Raw genomic sequence first — 16,632 nt, forward strand, 5'->3', positions numbered from 1 at the left:
AAGGGTATGGTATTTTATTGAGTTATTCAACAGCCAGCTTCTAATTGAAACTGGACAAGCAGATGCTGAAGGCCTGGAGCGGGCTAAATGGAAAGCAGAAGTCCATGGTGAATGTGTCTGGGCCCACTCGGCCGAACTGGAGCACCAGATGTTCTTCTGAGAAGTGAATCAGGAACAAAGCCTTAGCCTGACTCTCTCATCTCCCAGCTTCGAGAATTGAGACTTTTTTTTTTTTTTTTTTTTGAGAGAGAGTCTTGCTCTGTTGCCCAGGCTGGAGAGCAGTGGCGCGATCTCGGCTCACTGCAAGCTCTGCCTCCCGGGTTCACACCATTCTCCTGCCTCAGCCTCCTGATTAGCTGGGACTACAGGTGACCACCACTACACCCAGCTAATTTTTTTTGTATTTTTAGTAGAGACGGGGTTTCACCGTGTTAGTCAGGATGGTCTCGATCTCCTGACCTTGTATCCGCCCGCCTCGGCCTCCCAAAGTGCTGGGATTACAGGTGTGAGCCACAGTGCCCGGCCTAATTTTTGTATTTTTAGTAGAGACAGGGTTTCACCATGTTGGCCAGGCTGTTCTTGAACTCCTGACCTCAGATGATCCACCCGCCTCGGTCTCCCAAAGTGCTAGGATTACAGGCGTGAGCTACCGCAACAGGCCGAGAATGGAGACTTTTAAGAGGCTGAGCGGTGCCCTTACTAAGCCAGAAACCCTGAGGGTGTGTAAACTACAATTCCCAATAGGCTTTGCAATAGGGTGGCATCTGCCCTGCCTAGAAAAACGCTCAAGTGATGATGGGAGATGTAGTTCCCTTCCGTTCACACCCTAACCCCCACCCCACCTGGCCCGGCTAAACTGGTTTCCAGGAGCTCACGGTGTTTGGGATCCACGATTTGGAAGTTCTTCACCGAAGCCCGAGTGACTCGACCATGGAAATTGAGCGTGTAGACACCGTTCTCCTTGTCCCACGACGGGGTTTTGTTGTGCAACAAAAGCAACCCTTGTTTGTCCCCACGTTGGTAACGACTCAGTAGCGACTCCTGTTCCTAGAAGGTAAAGAAGGGGCTGTGGTTTTCTCAGAGGCTTTCGAAACTCCATCTTGAACAGGGGCGACTCCATCTTGAACAGGGGCTGGGTAAAATGAGGATGAGACCTGCTGGGCTGCGTTCCCAGGAGGTTAGGCATTCTTAGTCACAGGATGAGACAGGAGTTTGACAGGACTGGCATCACAATGTTAGAAATGCTTGTTCCCCGGTGCCGTAAAGAAATAGCACTTGCACATAAATTTAATTTCCTCAGCAAGGCCATTTTTTTACTTTCTGCAGAAAGGGTACACTCACCAGGAGTTTTGCCATGAGAGTACACTGAACAAAGGAAACAGGGTCATTTATAACCTGACGCATCCACCCTACTGCCGTGTCGGGTTTCCACTGGCTGGAGCGGGACCTCACGTTCTGTATTTGCCCCAATTGGCTAGCAACTTAGAACTTTTTAAAAGAGGAAAAAGCAGAAGAATACAAAGGAAGGAGAAAGTAACTTGTGGAATGTTGAGAAAGGTAAAAACACCTTCAAATAAGGAAGAGGAACAGGCTATGACCTAATGCTTGCTTGGACCGGTGCAAGCATGCCAGGGCAAATATTTAGGGTAAATTGTGGGAGCTAAAAACGTAAAGTACACTGATTTCTTTATTACGGCTAACAGATATTTAAGAATGTTAGCATAGGTCTTTGAATAAATTTTGCTTGTAAGAGAGGTTACTGCCGGGCACGGTGGCTCACGCCTGTAATCCCAGCACTTTGGGAGGCCGAGGCGGGTGAATCACGAGGTCAGGAGATCGAGACCATCCTGACTAACACAGTGAAACCCCGGCTCTACTAAAAATATAAAAAATTAGACAGGCATGGTAGCGGGCGCCTGTAGTCCCAGCTACTCAGGAGGCTGAGGCAGGAGAATGGCGTGAGCTGGGGAGGCCGAGCTTGCAGTGAGCTGAGATCGCGCCACTGCACTCCAGCCTGGGCGACAGAGCAAGACTCTGTCTCAAAAAAAAAAAAAAAAAAGAAAGAAAGAGAGAGTCTAAAAGAGGCAGGAACCCTCAGTTCTGGGAATTGCCCACCCCTTTCCCAGAAAATTAATGAATAATCCACCTCGTTTAGCATATAATCAAGAAATAACCATAAAAATAGCCAACCAGCTGGCCTCAAGGCTGCTTTGCCTATGGAGTAGCCATTCTTTTATTTCTTCTCTAATAAACTTGCTTTCACTTGACTCTACGGACTGGCCCCAAATTCTTTCTTGCCTGAGATCCAAGAACCCTCTCTTGGAGTCTGGATCAGACCCCTTTTTGGTAAGTTTGTTAACCTACCACCAACCCTTTTTTCTTCAGATGCAAATGTTTTGAGTCTCTAGTCTTTTACTCCCTGAGACACGGAAGTCTAACAAAGTCCTTCAGGCTTCATGTGACACCTGCAACCCACTGGCCTCCTCTTCCTCCTCTTCTTCTTCCTCCTCTGGGATCTAGGAGGACCGGCCCCAGCCCCTTCTCCACTGACCCAGAGATTCCTGATGTCAGAGACTCACATTTAGTGGCTGGACATTGATTCGCTGGTTCTGGCTGTTGGTTCCTGGGAGAATCACAGTCATTTTCCGAGGCCCCAGGTATCCTAAGACGTTGGGCTCCTGGGGGTATTACATTCCAGTTGGCCTGGTTCCTTCTTCCGACTATCCTACCCCATTCTCTCATCCCCAGGACACTCACATAACACACAGCCCCCAGCTCCCGTCTGATCCGGGCAGTATTCCTGATTAAATGCTCCCGGTCAGGATTCACCCCATTGTCAAAGATGGTGAACTTGGTGCTGAAGACATTGGATCTGCTCCAGGAAGGGAATGGATAGAATAAAAATACTAAGTGTTACTCTTTGAGTAAGTGTCACTCATCGCATCGACTCTTCCCATCAATCCCCTATGTCTAAGACTATGTCCGAATGTCTAAGAATCATGTTCCTGGCTGGGCACAGGGGCTCACACCTGTAATCCCAGCACTCCAGGAGGCAGAGGCAGGAGGATAGCTTGAGCCTGGGCAAAATGGCAAAACTCCTTCTCTACAAAAAATAGAAAAATTAGTCGGGCATGGCAGTTTGTGTCTATGGTCCCAGCTCTCAAGAGGCTGAGGTGGGAAGATCACCTGAGCCCCAGAGGTCAAGCCTCCAATGAGCCGTGATCTTGCCACTGCACTCCAGCCTGGGTGACAGAATGAAACCCTGTCTCTAAATAAATATATAAATAAATAAAAATAAATAATTAAATAAATGAGGCCAGGTACGGTGGCTCACACCTGTAATCCCAGCACTTTGGGAGGCCAAGGTGGGTGGATCATCTGTGGTTGGGAGTTCAAGACCAACCACATGGAGAAACCCCGTCTCTACTAAAAATACAAAATTAGCCATGCGTGGTGGTGCATGCCTGTAATCCCAGCTACTCAGGAGGCTGAGGCAGGAGAATTGCTTGAACCCGGGAGGCGGAGGTTGTAGTGAGCCGAGATTACGCCATCGCACTCCAGCCTGGGCAACAAAAGTGAAACTCTGTCTCAATAATAATAATAATAATTAAATAAATGAAACAACCACGTTTCCAGCATCCATGGTCCCAGGCCCCCTCATTTCTTGGGTGAGCCATGTACTTTATGTAGCCTCCCTATTTTATTTAAAGGGCCCTTTAGGAACCCTTTTTTTTTTTTTTTTTTTTTTCTGTTGCCCCAGCTGGAGTGCAGTGGCTCAATCTCAGCTTACCAAGACCTCTGCCCCCTGGGTTCAAGTGATTCTCCTGCATCAGCCTCCCAAGTAGCTGGGATTACAGGTGCACGCCACTATGCCTGGCTAATTTTTGTATTTTTGGTAGAGACGGGGTTTCACCATGTTGGCCAGGCTGGTCTCAAGCTCCTGACCTCAAGTGATCCTCCCGCCTCTTCCTCCCAAAGTGCTGAGATTATAGGCGTGAGCCACCTCACCACGCCCTCTTCCTTTTTGGATGCAATAATTCACACATTCCAGGCCTCTTTTCCCAGAGAAAGTTAGGAATCCCAGTCCCTTGCCTCTCAAGGAGTCAACTGCCTTAAATGCCAGCCTACGTTCCAAACCCTTCAGTTCTTCTGGTCCCTGAGCAGGTGGAAGGTATGCTCTGTGGCCTGCTGGGAAATGGAGTCCCCCTGTCCCCAAGCTCCCTGCTAACTGCTCCTCACCACATGTCAGAGCTCTACCCACCTGACTTTGCCCACGAAATAGTCCCCGTCCCGAGATAGGTGTGTAGGATCCAGAGAGATGAGGTAATTAGAAGTTTTGCTCCTTCTTCTCTTTCGCCCAGCCAGGAGGAAGCGCTATGGATGAGAGGAACAGTCCATTAGAATGGACTTCTGGATGCTGGGTGTGGTGGCTCATGCCTGTAATCCCTGCACTTTGGGAGGCTGTGGCAGGCAGATCACTTGAGGACAGGAGTTCGAGACCAGCCTGGCCAACATGGTGAAACCCCGTCTCTACTAAAAATAAAAAAAATTAGCCAGGCGTGGTAGTGCGTGCCTGTAGTCCCAGCTAGTAGGGAGGCTAAGGCAGGAGAATTGCTTGAACCCAGGGGGCAGAGGTTGCAGTGAGCTGAGATCGCACCACTGCACTCCAGCCTGGGCAATAGACTGAGACTCCATCTCAAAACAAAAATAAAAAACAATGAAAAAAAAATGGACTTCTGGAAGCTGGTTAGAGCCAGGGGTCCAAAGACAAGGAAACGTCATGTCCCATGATAGAGGAGCCAGTGATGGCACAACAAGCTTCTCAAGACTTACTGGGAGGCCAGGCACAGTGGCTCATGCCTGTAATCCCAGCACTTTGGGAGGCCCAGGCGGGCAGATCACGAGGTAAGGAGATTGAGACCATCCTGGCTAACACGGTGAAACCCCGTCTCTACTAAAAATACAAAAAATTAGCCAGGCGTGGTGGCGGGCGCCTGTAGTCCCAGCTACTCAGAAGGCTGAGACAGGAGAATAGCGTGAACCTGGGAGGCGGAGCTTGCAGTGAGCCGAGATCGCGCCACTGCACTGGGCGACAGAGCAAGACTCCGTCTCAAAAAAAAAAAAAAAAAAAGACTTACTGGGAAATGTGGTTCTCACTGAGGGAAGCCATCAGCTGGGTCCTGAATGGAAGCTTCCTGTCTTAATATCTCCTCCTCATTCCTTCTGCCTATGGGTCCAGAGTTGAAGCTTAGCCCAGGAAGGGTCTGGCTTTGGATAATGGGGAGCACCCTCACTTGCAATATTGCAGCAGGACTTTGGTAGGCGTTTCACCAAGAAAAATGGGTTTGGTTGGCTCTGAGTAGGGCAAAAAACCTCTTTCTAGGGGGAGAGAGGATACCCCGAGGAGAGGAGACCATACTTGCAGGGTAAAGGCCAGAAAGACTAGATTGAGAGAAGTGGGGCTTGGATCTGGAAAGACAAATTTGTGAGGGGAGGGGCCTGGTTGCTGGAGGCAGGATTTATCTCAGGATTGAGCGAGGCCTGATAGCTTATAGCAAGGAAGGCTCAGTGAGGGACGGTCCAGACTATTTTTTTTTTTTTTTTTGACACAAGATCTCCACCTCCTGGACTCAAGCCATTTTCCCTCAGCCTCAGCCTCCCAAGTAGCTGGGACTACAGGTGGGCACCACCAGGCCTGGCTAATTTTTTTTTTTTTTTGTAGAGACAGGGTTCCACCTTGCTGCCCAAGCTGATCTGGAACTTGTCAGCTCAAATGATCCACCTGCCTTGGCCTCCAAAATGCTGAGATTACAAGCGTGAACCACCGTGCCCGGTCTTTTTTTTTTTTTTTTGAGATGGAGTTTCGCTCTTTCGCCCAGGCTGGAGTGCAGTGGTGTGAGATCTCAGCTCATTGCAACCTCCGCCTTCGAGTTTCAAGCATTCTCCTGCCTCAGCCTCCTGAGTAGCTGGGATTACAGGCGCCCACAACCACGCCTGGCTAATTTTTGTATTTTTTAGTAGAGACGATGTTTCGCCTTGTTGGCCAGGCTGGTCTCGAACTCCTGACCTTGTGATCTGCACGCCTCGGCCTCCCAAAGTGCTAGGATTACAAGTGTGAGCCACCGCGCCCAGCCCTTTTTTTTTTTTTTTCTTTTTTTTATGCAGAGTCTAACTCTGTCACCCAGGCTGGAGGGCAGTAGCGTGATCACGTCTCACTGCAGCCTTGAACTCCCAGGCTCAAGCAATCCTCTCACCTCAGCCTCCCGAGTAGCTTGGACTACAGGCACATACCACCACGCCTGACCAATTTTGTATTTTTTGTAAAGATGGGGTTTTGCCATGTTGTTCAGGCTGGTCTTTTTTGTGTTTGTTGGTTGGTTTTGTTTTTTGAGTTGGAGTCTTGCTCTGTCGCCTAGGCTGGAGTGCAGTGATGCAATCTCGGCTCACTGCAACCTCCGCCTCCCAGGTTCAAGCGATTCTCTTGTCTCAGCCTCCTGAGTAGCTGGGACTACAGGCGCCTGCCACCACTCCCGGCTAATTTTTGTATTTTTAGTGGAGACGGGGTTTCACCATATTGGTCAGGCTGGTCTTGAACTGCGGACCTCAGGTGATCCACCCGCTTCAGCCTCCCAAAGTGCTGGGATTACAGGCGTGAGCCACTGTGCCCAGCACCAGGCTGGTCTTGACCTAGCTCAGAAAGGAGTGGGATTTTGCCTGGGAGGTGGGGGCTTACTCCCAAGGCTGTTGGGCTGGCTTACTGCACCTGCAGGCTGTCAGAGGTCTCCAGGTAGAGGTAGTAGAGGGGGAACAAGGCCTTGTCCACGCCGTGCTTGTCACGGGTGAGGTAGCACTGCATCATGGTGCCCGGGAGCGCTGGCCGCAGCACGTAGGCTTCCATGTCCTCCTCCAGCCCAGGGCAGGGGGAGCGGATTGCCAAGGAGGCTTCGTGCCTCATATGGTCGCTGTCCGTGCCACCCTCGCCTTTCAGGGCCTTGGACAACTCTTCGTTGGTTGCTGCTGAGGAGTTCGTCCCTGTAGACTCAGAGGCCTCTCTCTTCTTTTCCAAGTCTTCTTCCTAGCCCAGGCACCAAATTTAAAGTCGAGGGACAACCACCGGCCCAGCCTTGCTTACTACTGATTGGCCATCCCAGCCCTAGGGTCCCGCCCTTGCCCATCCACATTTTCTGCTTATTGGTCAAAAATCTCATTCAGTCCACCCAGTCACGCCCTCCTCTGTTGACTGGCCAGTCTATTCGCTTTCCTCTGCAGCCACACGCATTCCACCTGCTGATTGGAAAATTCCTTTCTGAAAGCAAGGCCCATTCCGTTAAAATGGCTGTTAGTTTGATCTAGATAACATAATACAACCCAGATCTACCCTCAAGAGAAACCATCTACTGCACTTTCACCAACACCAAAGTGAGTGCCAGTTGGCCCTTTTCTTTTATTTTTTAAGACAGAGTTTCGCTCTGTCGCCCAGGCTGGAGTGCAGTGACTCGATCTCGGTTCACTGCAACCTCTGCCTCCCAGGTTCAAGCAATTCTCCTGCCTCAGCCTCCCAAGTAGCTAGGATTACAGGCTTTCGCCACCACGCCCAGTTAATTTTTGTATTTTTAGTAGAGACGGGGCTTCACCAAGTTGGCCAAGCTGGTCTGGAACTCCTGGCCTCAGGTGATCTGCCTGCCTCGGCCTTCCAAAGTGCTGGGATTACAGGCGTGAGTCACCGTTCCTGGCCTGCAACTGGCCCTTTTCGATCAGTGTTCTGCCCTTTCTGAAGCTCGCTGTCTTTCCATGGCTGCACCTATTTTTTTTTTTTTTTTGGACAGTCTCACTCTGTCTCCCGGGCTGGAGTGCAATCTCAGCTCACTGCAACCTCCGCCTCCCAGGTTCAAGTGATTCTCCTGCCTCAGCCTCCTGAGTAGTTGGGATTATTGGCGTGCGCCACCACACCTGGCTAATTTTTGTATTTTACTAGAGACAGGGTTTCACCACGTTGGCCAGGCTGGTCACGAACTCCTGACCTCAAGTGATCTGCCCACCTCAGCCTCCCAAAGTGCTGGGATTACAGGCGTGAGCCACCATACCATAAGCTGTATTTTAATGGCCATGTCCATGTCAAGTCAAATCCTCTGATTTGATGAATGGTACACACACACACACACGCACGCACGCACGCACACACACAAGTCTCTGCCAGCTTAATCGCCACCGGGAAAAAGAGCTTCTGATTGGGCGGCAGAATTTTAGCCCCACCCTCACCAGAGGTCCGAGGCTAGCCCTCTTCTTCCAATATCCTGAGTGATTGTGCATTTTCCTACCTTTTGGAAGGCCAAGTTTTCATATACACAGTCACCATCCATTCCAGGGTTTGGTCCCATATTGGGTGACTTGTGTGCATCTCCGATATCCTGGGAGTCACTCTCACCCTCCGCATGGGTCCCTAATGTGGGGAAAAGCAAGAGAGATCAGATTGTTACTGTGTCTGTGTAGAAAGAAGTAGACATAGGAGACTCCATTTTGTTCTGTACTAAGACAAATTCTTCTGCCTTGGGATGCTGTTAATCTATAACCTTACCCCCAACCCCGTGCTCTCTGAAACATGTGCTGTGTCCACTCAGGGTTAAATGGATTAAGGGCGGTGCAAGATGTGCTTTGTTAAACAGATGCTTGAAGGCAGCATGCTCCTAAAGAGTCATCACCACTCCCTAATCTCAAGTACCCAGGGACACAAACACCGCGGAAGGGCGCAGAGACCTCTGCCTAGGAAAGCCAGGTATTGTCCAAGGTTTCTCCCCATGTGATAGTCTGAAATATGGCCTCGTGGGAAGGGAAAGACCTGACCGTCCCCCAGCCCGACACCCGTAAAGGGTCTGTGCTGAGGAGGATTAGTATAAGAGGAAGGCATGCGTCTTGCAGTTGAGACAAGAGGAAGGCATCTGTCTCCTGCCCGTCCCTGGGCAATGGAATGTCTCGGTATAAAACCCGATTGTACGTTCTATCTACTGAGATAGGGAAAAACCACCTTAGGGCTGGAGGTGGGACATGCGGGCAGCAATACTGCTTTGTAAAGCATTGAGATGTTTATGTGTATGCATATCTAAAAGCACAGCACTTGATTCTTTACCTTGTCTATGATGCAAAGACCTTTGTTCACGTGTTTGTCTGCTGACCCTCTCCCCACTATTGTCTTGTGACCCTGACACATCCCCCTCTCGGAGAAACACCCACAAATGATCAATAAATACTAAGGGAACTCAGAGGCTGGCGGGATCCTCCATATGCTGAATGCTGGTTCCCTGGGTCCCCTTATTTCTTTCTCTATACTTTGTCTCTGTGTCTTTTTCTTTTCCAAGTCTCTCGTTCCACCTAACGAACCCACAGGTGTGGAGGGGCAACCCACCCCTTCACCTAAAGGATGAAAGAAGCCTGGACTAAGCTCAGGACAGCTGGATCCCAGGAGTGTGGGACACCATCATCAGTGCTAGCCAGAGAAGGCCAGAACTCCTGGGTTCTCAGTCCCTACTCATGACTCAGCGCCCTCACTTGCAACAATCTCCTCCTCCTCCAGGTGCGCGGAAGTCTACAAGGGCCAGAGTTTCTGATTACCCTGGATCTAAGGACAGGGAGGGGTTAGGGTCTTTCCTTTTCCTTATCTCAGACAAAGCATCACAGAGACTGAAGATGGGGGGATGGAGTTTGGGGTGATAATAATTCTGTCATTGAAATCATTGGCCATCTCATGAAAATAAAAGGAAACGTCACCACAATGGAATATTATAAGGGAATAAAAAGGAATGATGTACTGATAATACTACCACACGGATGAACCTTAAAATTTTATGGCCGGGCACGGTGGCTCACGCCTGTAATCCCAGCACTTTGGGAGGCCGAGGCGGGCGGATCACGAGGTCAGGAGATCGAGACCATCCTGGCAAACACGGTGAAACCCCGTCTCTACTAAAAATACAAAAACAAAACAAAAAAAATTAGCCGGGTGTGGTGGCCGGCACCTGTAGTCCCAGCTACTTGGGAGGCTGAGGCAGGAGAATGGTGTGAACCCGGGAGGCGGAGCTTGCAGTGAGCCGAGATTGTGCCACTGCACTCCAGCCTGGGCAACAGGGTGAGACTCCGTCTCAAAAAAAAAAAAAAAAATTTGTTAGGTGGGCCAGGGGCGGTGGCTCATGCCTGTAATCCCAGCACTTTGGGAGGCGGAGGTGGGCAGATCACGAGGTCAGTAGTTCAAAATCAGCCTGGCCAACATAGTGAAACCGGTCTCTACTAAAAATACAAAAATTAGCAGGGCATGGCAGCGCGCACCTGCAGTTCCAGCTACTCAGGAGGCTGAGGCAGGAGAATCGCTTAAACCCAGCAGGCAGAGGTTGCAGTGAGCCGAGATCGTGCCACTGCACTCCAGCCTGAAGGGGGCCTGCCCCTCCCCACCCGTGGGTATTTCTCGCAAGGTGGAGACGAGAGGCTGAGAGAAGAAAGAAGACACAGAGACAAAGTATAGAGGAAGAAAAGTGGGCCCAGGGGACCGGTGCTCAGCAAGTGAGGACCTGCACCAGCGCTGGTCTCTGAGTTCCCTCAGTATTTATTGATCACTATCTTTACTATCTTGGTGAGGGGAATTTGGTGTGACTATAGGGTGATGGTGGGGAGACGGTCAGCAGGAAAATATGTGAACAAAAGACTCTGTGTCATAAATAAGTTTAAGGAAAGGTGCTGTGCCTGGATGTGCACATAGGCTGGATTTATGTTTAACTTTACATAAACATCCCAGTGCAGTAAAGAGCAGTATTGCCGCCATGATGTCTCGCCTCCAGCCATAAGGCGGTTTTCTCCTATCTCAGAATAGAATGTATGGTCGATTTTACACTGAGTCATTCCATTTCCAGATCCGTGCAGGAGACAGATGCCTCCTTCTTATCTTAACCGCCTGGAGGCCTTTCTCTCTCGCTAATCCTCCTCAGCACAGACCCTTTACGGGTGTCGGGCTGGGGGACCGTCAGGTCTTTCCCTTCCCACGAGGCCATATCTCAGGCTGTCTCAGTCGGGGAAATCCTGGACAATGCCCAGGCTTCCTTGGGCAGGGGTCCCTGCAGCCTTCCACAGTGTGTTATGTTTCTGGTTAATAGAGAATGGAGAATGGCAATGACTCACAAAGCATACTGCCTGCAAAACCATTTTTACCAAAGCACATCCTGACCAGCCCTAAATCCCTTAAACCTTGAGTCAATACAACACATGTTTCTGTGAGCACAGGGTTGGGACAAGAGTTGCAGATTAACAGCATCTCAAAGCAGAACAGTTTTTTTTTTTTTTTTTTTTTGGGACGGAGTCTTGCTCTGTCACCCAGGCTGGAGTGCAGTGGCGCGATCTCAGCTCACTGCAAGCTCTGCCTCCCGGGTTCACACCGTTTTACTGCCTCAGCCTCCCGAATAGCTGGGACTACAGGCGCCCACCACCGCGACCGGCTAATTTTTTGTATTTTCAGTAAACGTGGGGTTTCACTGTGGTCTCGATCTCCTGACCTCGTGATCCGCCCGCCTCGGCCTCCCAAAGTGCTGGGATTACAGGTGTGAGCCACCGCACCCAGCCAGCAGAACAGTTTTTCTTAGTACAGATCAAAATGGAGTTTCTTATGTCTTCCTTTTTCTACATAGACAAAGTAACGATCTGATCTCTTTCTTTTCCCCACACAGCCTAGGTGACAGAGTGAGACTCCGTCTCAAAAAAAAAAAAAAAAAATCGTTAGGTGAATGAGGTGAATGAAGACACACGGTGGCTCACACCCGTAATCCCAGCACTTTCGGAAGCCAAGGTGAGAGGATCACTTGAGCCCAGGAGTTCAAGACCAGCCTAGGCAACATAGTGACACACCATCTCAAAGCAAAAGAGGCCAGGTGCATTAGCTCACGCCTGTAATCCCAGCACTTTGGGAGACCGAGGCATGCAGATCACAAGTTCAGGAGTTTGAGACCAGCTGTGCCAACATGGTGAAACCCTGTCTCTACTAAAAAACACAAAAAATTAGCCGAGCATGGTGGCACGCGCCTGTAACCCCAGCTACTCGGGAGGCTGAGGCAGGAGAATCGCTTGAACCCAGAAGGCAGAGGTTGCAGCGAGTTGAGATCGCGCCATTGCATTCCAGCCTGGGAGACAGAGCAAGACTCTGTCTCAAGAAAAAAAAAAAAAGGAATTGAAGAAAGAAGCCACATACAAAAGACCACATATGTATATGATTCCATTTGTGTGAAATGTACAGAATAGCCAAATCTAAGAAGACAATGGAAGTTGGTGGTTGCCAAGGGCTAGGGTAAATGGAAAAGGGGTGACTGCTAATTGATGCACTATTTCTTTCTTTGTTTTTTTTTTTCCTTGAGACAAAGTCTCGCTCTTTCACCCTGGCTGGAATGCAGTGGCCTGATCTCAGTTTACTGCAACCTCTGTCTCCTGGGTTCAAGCAATTCTTCCACCTCAGCCTCCCCAGCAGCTAGGATTACAGGTGCATGCCACCACGCCCAGCTAATTTTTGTATTTTTAGTAGAGACTGGGTTTCACCATGTTGGCCAGACTGGTCTTGAACTCCTGACCTCAGGTGATCCACCCACCTTTGCCTCCCAAAGTGCTGGGATTACAGGCGTGAGCCACCGCGCCCAGCCATGATGCAGGATCTCTATCTGGGGTGATACAAATGTTCTAAAATTGATTGTGGTGACGGTTGCAGAATTATGTAAATATAGTTAGCTTCTCGTATCCTACAGGCTCCACATCCCCACTGCTGACCCAAAATATTCAGGAAAGAAATTGAAAAACAACAAGACGACAATAAATAACAGAACCAATTTTTTTTTTCTTTGAGACAGAGTATTGCTCTGTCACCCAGGCTGGAGTACAGTGGCATGATCTCGGCTCACTGCAACCTCGGCCTCCTGGGTTCAAGCGACTCTCTTGCCTTGGCCTCCGGAGTATCTGGGATTACAAGCCTGCACCCCCTTGCCTGGCTAATTTTTGTATTTTTAGTAGAGACATGGTTTCGTCACGTTGGCCAGGCTGGTCTCAAATTCCTGGACTCAAGTGACCAACCAGCCTCAGCCTCCCAAAGTGCTGGAATTACAGGCACTTTATTTTATTTTATTTTTTTTTATTTTTTATTTTTGAGACGGAGTCTCGCTCCGTGGCCCAGGCGGGAGTGCAGTGGCGCAATCTCGGCTCACTGCAAGCTCCGCCTCCCGGGTTCATGCCATTCTCCTGCCTCAGCCTCCCGAGTAGCTGGGACTACAGGCGCCCGCCATCACGCCCGGCTAATTTTTTTGTATTTTTAGTAGAGACGGGGTTTCACCGTGTTAGCCAGGATGGTCTCGATCTCCTGACCTCGTGATCCGCCCGCCTCGGCCTCCCAAAGTGCAGGCACTTTATTTTTAAAAAATTTTTTAAATAAAATATAACAGCTATTTACGGGCCAGGCATGATGGTTTATGCCTGTAATCCCAGCACTTTGGGAGGCTGAGGTGGGTGGATCATGAGGTCAGGAGTTTAAGACCAGTCCGGCCAGCATGGTGAAACCCCATCTTTACTAAAAATACAAAAATTAGCTGGGCGTGGTTGTGCGCACCTGTAGTCCCAGCTACTTGGGAGGCTGAGGCAGGAGAATAGCTTGAACCTAGGAGGCGGAGGTTGCAGTGAGCCAAGATCACGCCACTGCACTCCAGCCTAGGCGACAGAGTGAGACTCCCTCCCAACAACAACAGCAACAAATATTTACATTGCATTTATACTGTATTAGGTATTATAAGTTATCTAGAGATGACTTACAGTATATGGGGGGATGTTCATAGTTTATATGCAAATTTTACACCATTTTATATAAGGGACTTTGGCGTCTGCGGATCTTGGTATCTGTGGGGTTCCTGGAACACATCACTTGCAGATACCGAGGGGCGACCGTTGTACTGGAAACCATGGAATTGTGAACTTTAAATGGGTGACTTGTATGGTTTGTGAATTATACTTCAGTGAAGCTGCTACCTAAGAAAGGGGAAGATTTGCTGCATGAACCAGGAGATCCCAGGTTTCACCCCAATGTCCCCTAAATTACCAGGTCGTTGGTGGGCTTGCCAACCCTTGCGTCGGATTCTCGGAGACTGTTTAAAAGGTGGGGGAGAGACGGAACCATTCTCCACGGAGACTTCCTCCAATTCTGCATCGGAATTGTCTGGGAGCCAGGATAAGAAAGGGGACTGGAGACCGAGATTCCTGAACACTGAGGAAGGAAGGAGGGGAGAGTTGGATTTCTGGATGCTGCAGGAGGAGGCGGCTCAGGACCTGAACTCCTTGGTGTGAGGAAGGAGTGGGTGCGGTCCTGAGCTCCTGAGTATTTTGGACAGATGGATTGAGGCACCAGACTCCTGGGTTTTAGTGGGGACGGAGTTCTGGGGTCTAGGAGGTCGATGGACTCGCAAATACCTGCTTCTGTCCGCGGTGTCGGGAGGCCGCGCTCGCCCCTGCCGTCTCCACCACAGCTCACGGTGCCCAGGGCACTGTGGATGCCAGAGGGCAGATGTGCCTCTGACACTTTCTTCCGGAGGAAAGGGTTCCCAAGGCCTGGGAGAAGGTGCAGCGAGCCCATGAAAACGATCTACAAATTCCGGTCCTCAACCAAAATCCACCCCGTCACTGGGCTCCCAAATATCACCCCCGCCGGGCGCCGTGGCTCACTCCTGTAATCCCAGCACTTTGGGGGGCCGAGGCAGGCGGATCACCTGAGGTCGGGAGTTCGAGACCAGCCTGACCAACATGGAGAAACACCGTCTCTACTAAAAACACAAAATTAGCCGGGCTTGGTGACGCATGCCTGTAATCACAGCTACTCGGGAGGCTGAGGCAGGAGAATCGCTTGAACCCGGGAGACGGAGGTTGCGGTAAGCCGAGATCCCGCCATTGTACTCCAGCTTTGGCAACAAGAGCTAAACTCCGTCTCAAAAAAGAAAAAAAAAATCACCCTGTTTCGCGGACCACCCAAACCTTGAGACCCAGGTCCCAAACTGCATCCTAAGCCTCAAACAAGCACAGCCCTGCCGCTGGATTGTTGCGGGCTCCGCACGTAAAGAATCTCGCGCCAGGCTCTCGTAATGAGACCACGCCCCGCCCCGGACCCCTAGACCCCGTCTCCGCAATCCCGGGTTTGGGGTGGGGGTCCCGGCTTTCCCAGGCTCCACCACCGAGCTCTGCCAAGCCCAATCATCACATTCTCTTGCCCCTTTCCCCTGCTAGTTGTACCATGCCCCGCCCCTGCGCTCTGTAGCCCCGCCCCGAACCCCTCCCTCACAGGTCCTGCCGCGGGGGGCCCCCACAAGCCTCTCCCCTGGGCGCCCACAGGCCCTGTTCTAAAGCTCTCCTGGGCCAAGGCCCGCCCCCATCCACTGCCAAGTCCCCACCCTAAGGCTCCACCCCTTCATCCACTAGGCCCCGCCCACAGACTCCCACAGGCCCCTCCCCTCCAGGCGAACGCCCCCAGGGGCCTTTGGTCACCTCTGTCACCTAAAAGGCGCTCCTCCCGCAGACAAGAGCGCCAAAGCCACGGGGAAGCGTCAGGATTGGCCTGAACCATGAGGAGCTCCTGGCGCTTCTGTCGCTGCTTCTTTTCAAACAGCCGCCGCTGGGGAAATGGGAGAGGTGGGTGTCCGGGACAGGAACCAGATGGGAAGACAGAAGTGAGGTGGGGCCTGGGGCAAGGGCTCGCATCGGCGCGAGAGTTCGTGAACCCCTTCCTCCACTGGGGCCCACATGTCCAGGCCCTCAGTTCTTCAGCAGCTCCTCCCTCATTCCACCGTTGGACTCAGATCCAAGAGTCCTGACACCCTGTCCTCTCATCCCCCAGGACCCAGGAGTCCTGCCTTCTAGAAGCCTTGTTCCTTAGAAATTCATCACAAGGGTTTGTTTGCTTCTTTAGAACCCCCAATTCCTATTTTCTTTTCTTTTTCCTTTCTTTCTTTTTTTTTTTTTTTTCTTTTTGAGACAGAGTCTGGCTCTATCGCCCAGGCTGGAGTGCAGTACCACGATCTCCGCTCACTGCAGCCTCCGCCTCCCGGATTCAAACGATTCTCCCGCCTCAGCCTCCCCAGTAGCTGGGATTACAGGCGCCTGCCACCACACCTGGCTAATTTTTTTTGTGTTAGTAGAGACGGGGTTTCGCCGTGTTGGCCAGGCTTGTCTTGAACTCCTGACCTCAAGTGATCCGCCCACCTCAGCATCCCAAAGTGCTGTGATTACAGCCGTGAGCTGCCCTGCCCGGCCCCAAATTCCTATTTTCTCATTTCTCAGTGGGAAAACTCAAGAATGAGAGACAGCCAACACGGGCCGGGAGTCCTAGAGCAAGACCTGGTGGAGAGGCCCCTGGGGAGGCACAGAAGGCGGAAGAGTTGGAGTGGTGAGATTCCTGGGCACAATACCTGCTGTTCCAGCTTCTGCAGCCTCATAGCAGCGAGCTCATGCCCCAGGATGCTGAGAGAGACACAGGCCCATGGTGACAGTGCACAGGGAACCTCGGTTGCCCAAGAGAGTCCCTCCTTCCCCCATCCTGCCCCTATCTCAGCTTGGGTTCTGGGCACCTGTGAGGTCACAGAAAGTGCA

General features: G+C 50.9%; 2 protein-coding genes across 9 annotated transcripts in view; one reads left to right on the top strand and one right to left on the bottom strand.

Moving 5' to 3' along the window:
- TULP2 (TUB like protein 2) overlaps positions 1 to 16,632 on the bottom strand; it is a 19,292-nt gene continuing 2,660 nt past the window's right edge. For 4 of the 8 annotated variants that reach the window (XM_063802053.1, XM_063802051.1, XM_063802054.1 and 1 more), the window contains 11 exons: positions 16,452 to 16,503; positions 15,532 to 15,658; positions 14,467 to 14,604; positions 14,099 to 14,263; positions 8,319 to 8,440; positions 6,764 to 7,075; positions 4,262 to 4,374; positions 2,758 to 2,872; positions 2,580 to 2,678; positions 876 to 1,047; positions 1 to 156 (listed from right to left, as the gene is read on the bottom strand). In XM_063802053.1, the coding sequence (XP_063658123.1) occupies positions 41 to 156; positions 876 to 1,047; positions 2,580 to 2,678; positions 2,758 to 2,872; positions 4,262 to 4,374; positions 6,764 to 7,075; positions 8,319 to 8,440; positions 14,099 to 14,263; positions 14,467 to 14,604; positions 15,532 to 15,658; positions 16,452 to 16,503 (1,531 nt within the window). In that variant the 3' untranslated portion in view covers positions 1 to 40. Of the gene's footprint in view, positions 157 to 842; positions 1,048 to 2,579; positions 2,679 to 2,757; positions 2,873 to 4,261; positions 4,375 to 6,763; positions 7,076 to 8,318; positions 8,441 to 14,098; positions 14,264 to 14,466; positions 14,605 to 15,531; positions 15,659 to 16,451; positions 16,504 to 16,632 lie in introns of all 8 variants that reach the window. The other 4 variants (XM_063802048.1, XM_024351535.3, XM_063802055.1 and 1 more) reach the window with 3 other exon arrangements.
- The window catches only part of NUCB1 (nucleobindin 1), a 26,780-nt gene continuing 25,695 nt past the window's right edge, over positions 15,548 to 16,632 (top strand). Inside the window, exons 1-2 of the mRNA XM_016936478.4 lie at positions 15,548 to 15,675; positions 16,324 to 16,429. The gene's annotated coding sequence lies outside the window, so the exon portion shown is untranslated. The remainder of the gene's footprint in view (positions 15,676 to 16,323; positions 16,430 to 16,632) is intronic.

Source organism: Pan troglodytes, chromosome 20, assembly GCF_028858775.2.
Source record: "Pan troglodytes isolate AG18354 chromosome 20, NHGRI_mPanTro3-v2.0_pri, whole genome shotgun sequence".
NCBI lineage: Eukaryota > Metazoa > Chordata > Mammalia > Primates > Hominidae > Pan > Pan troglodytes.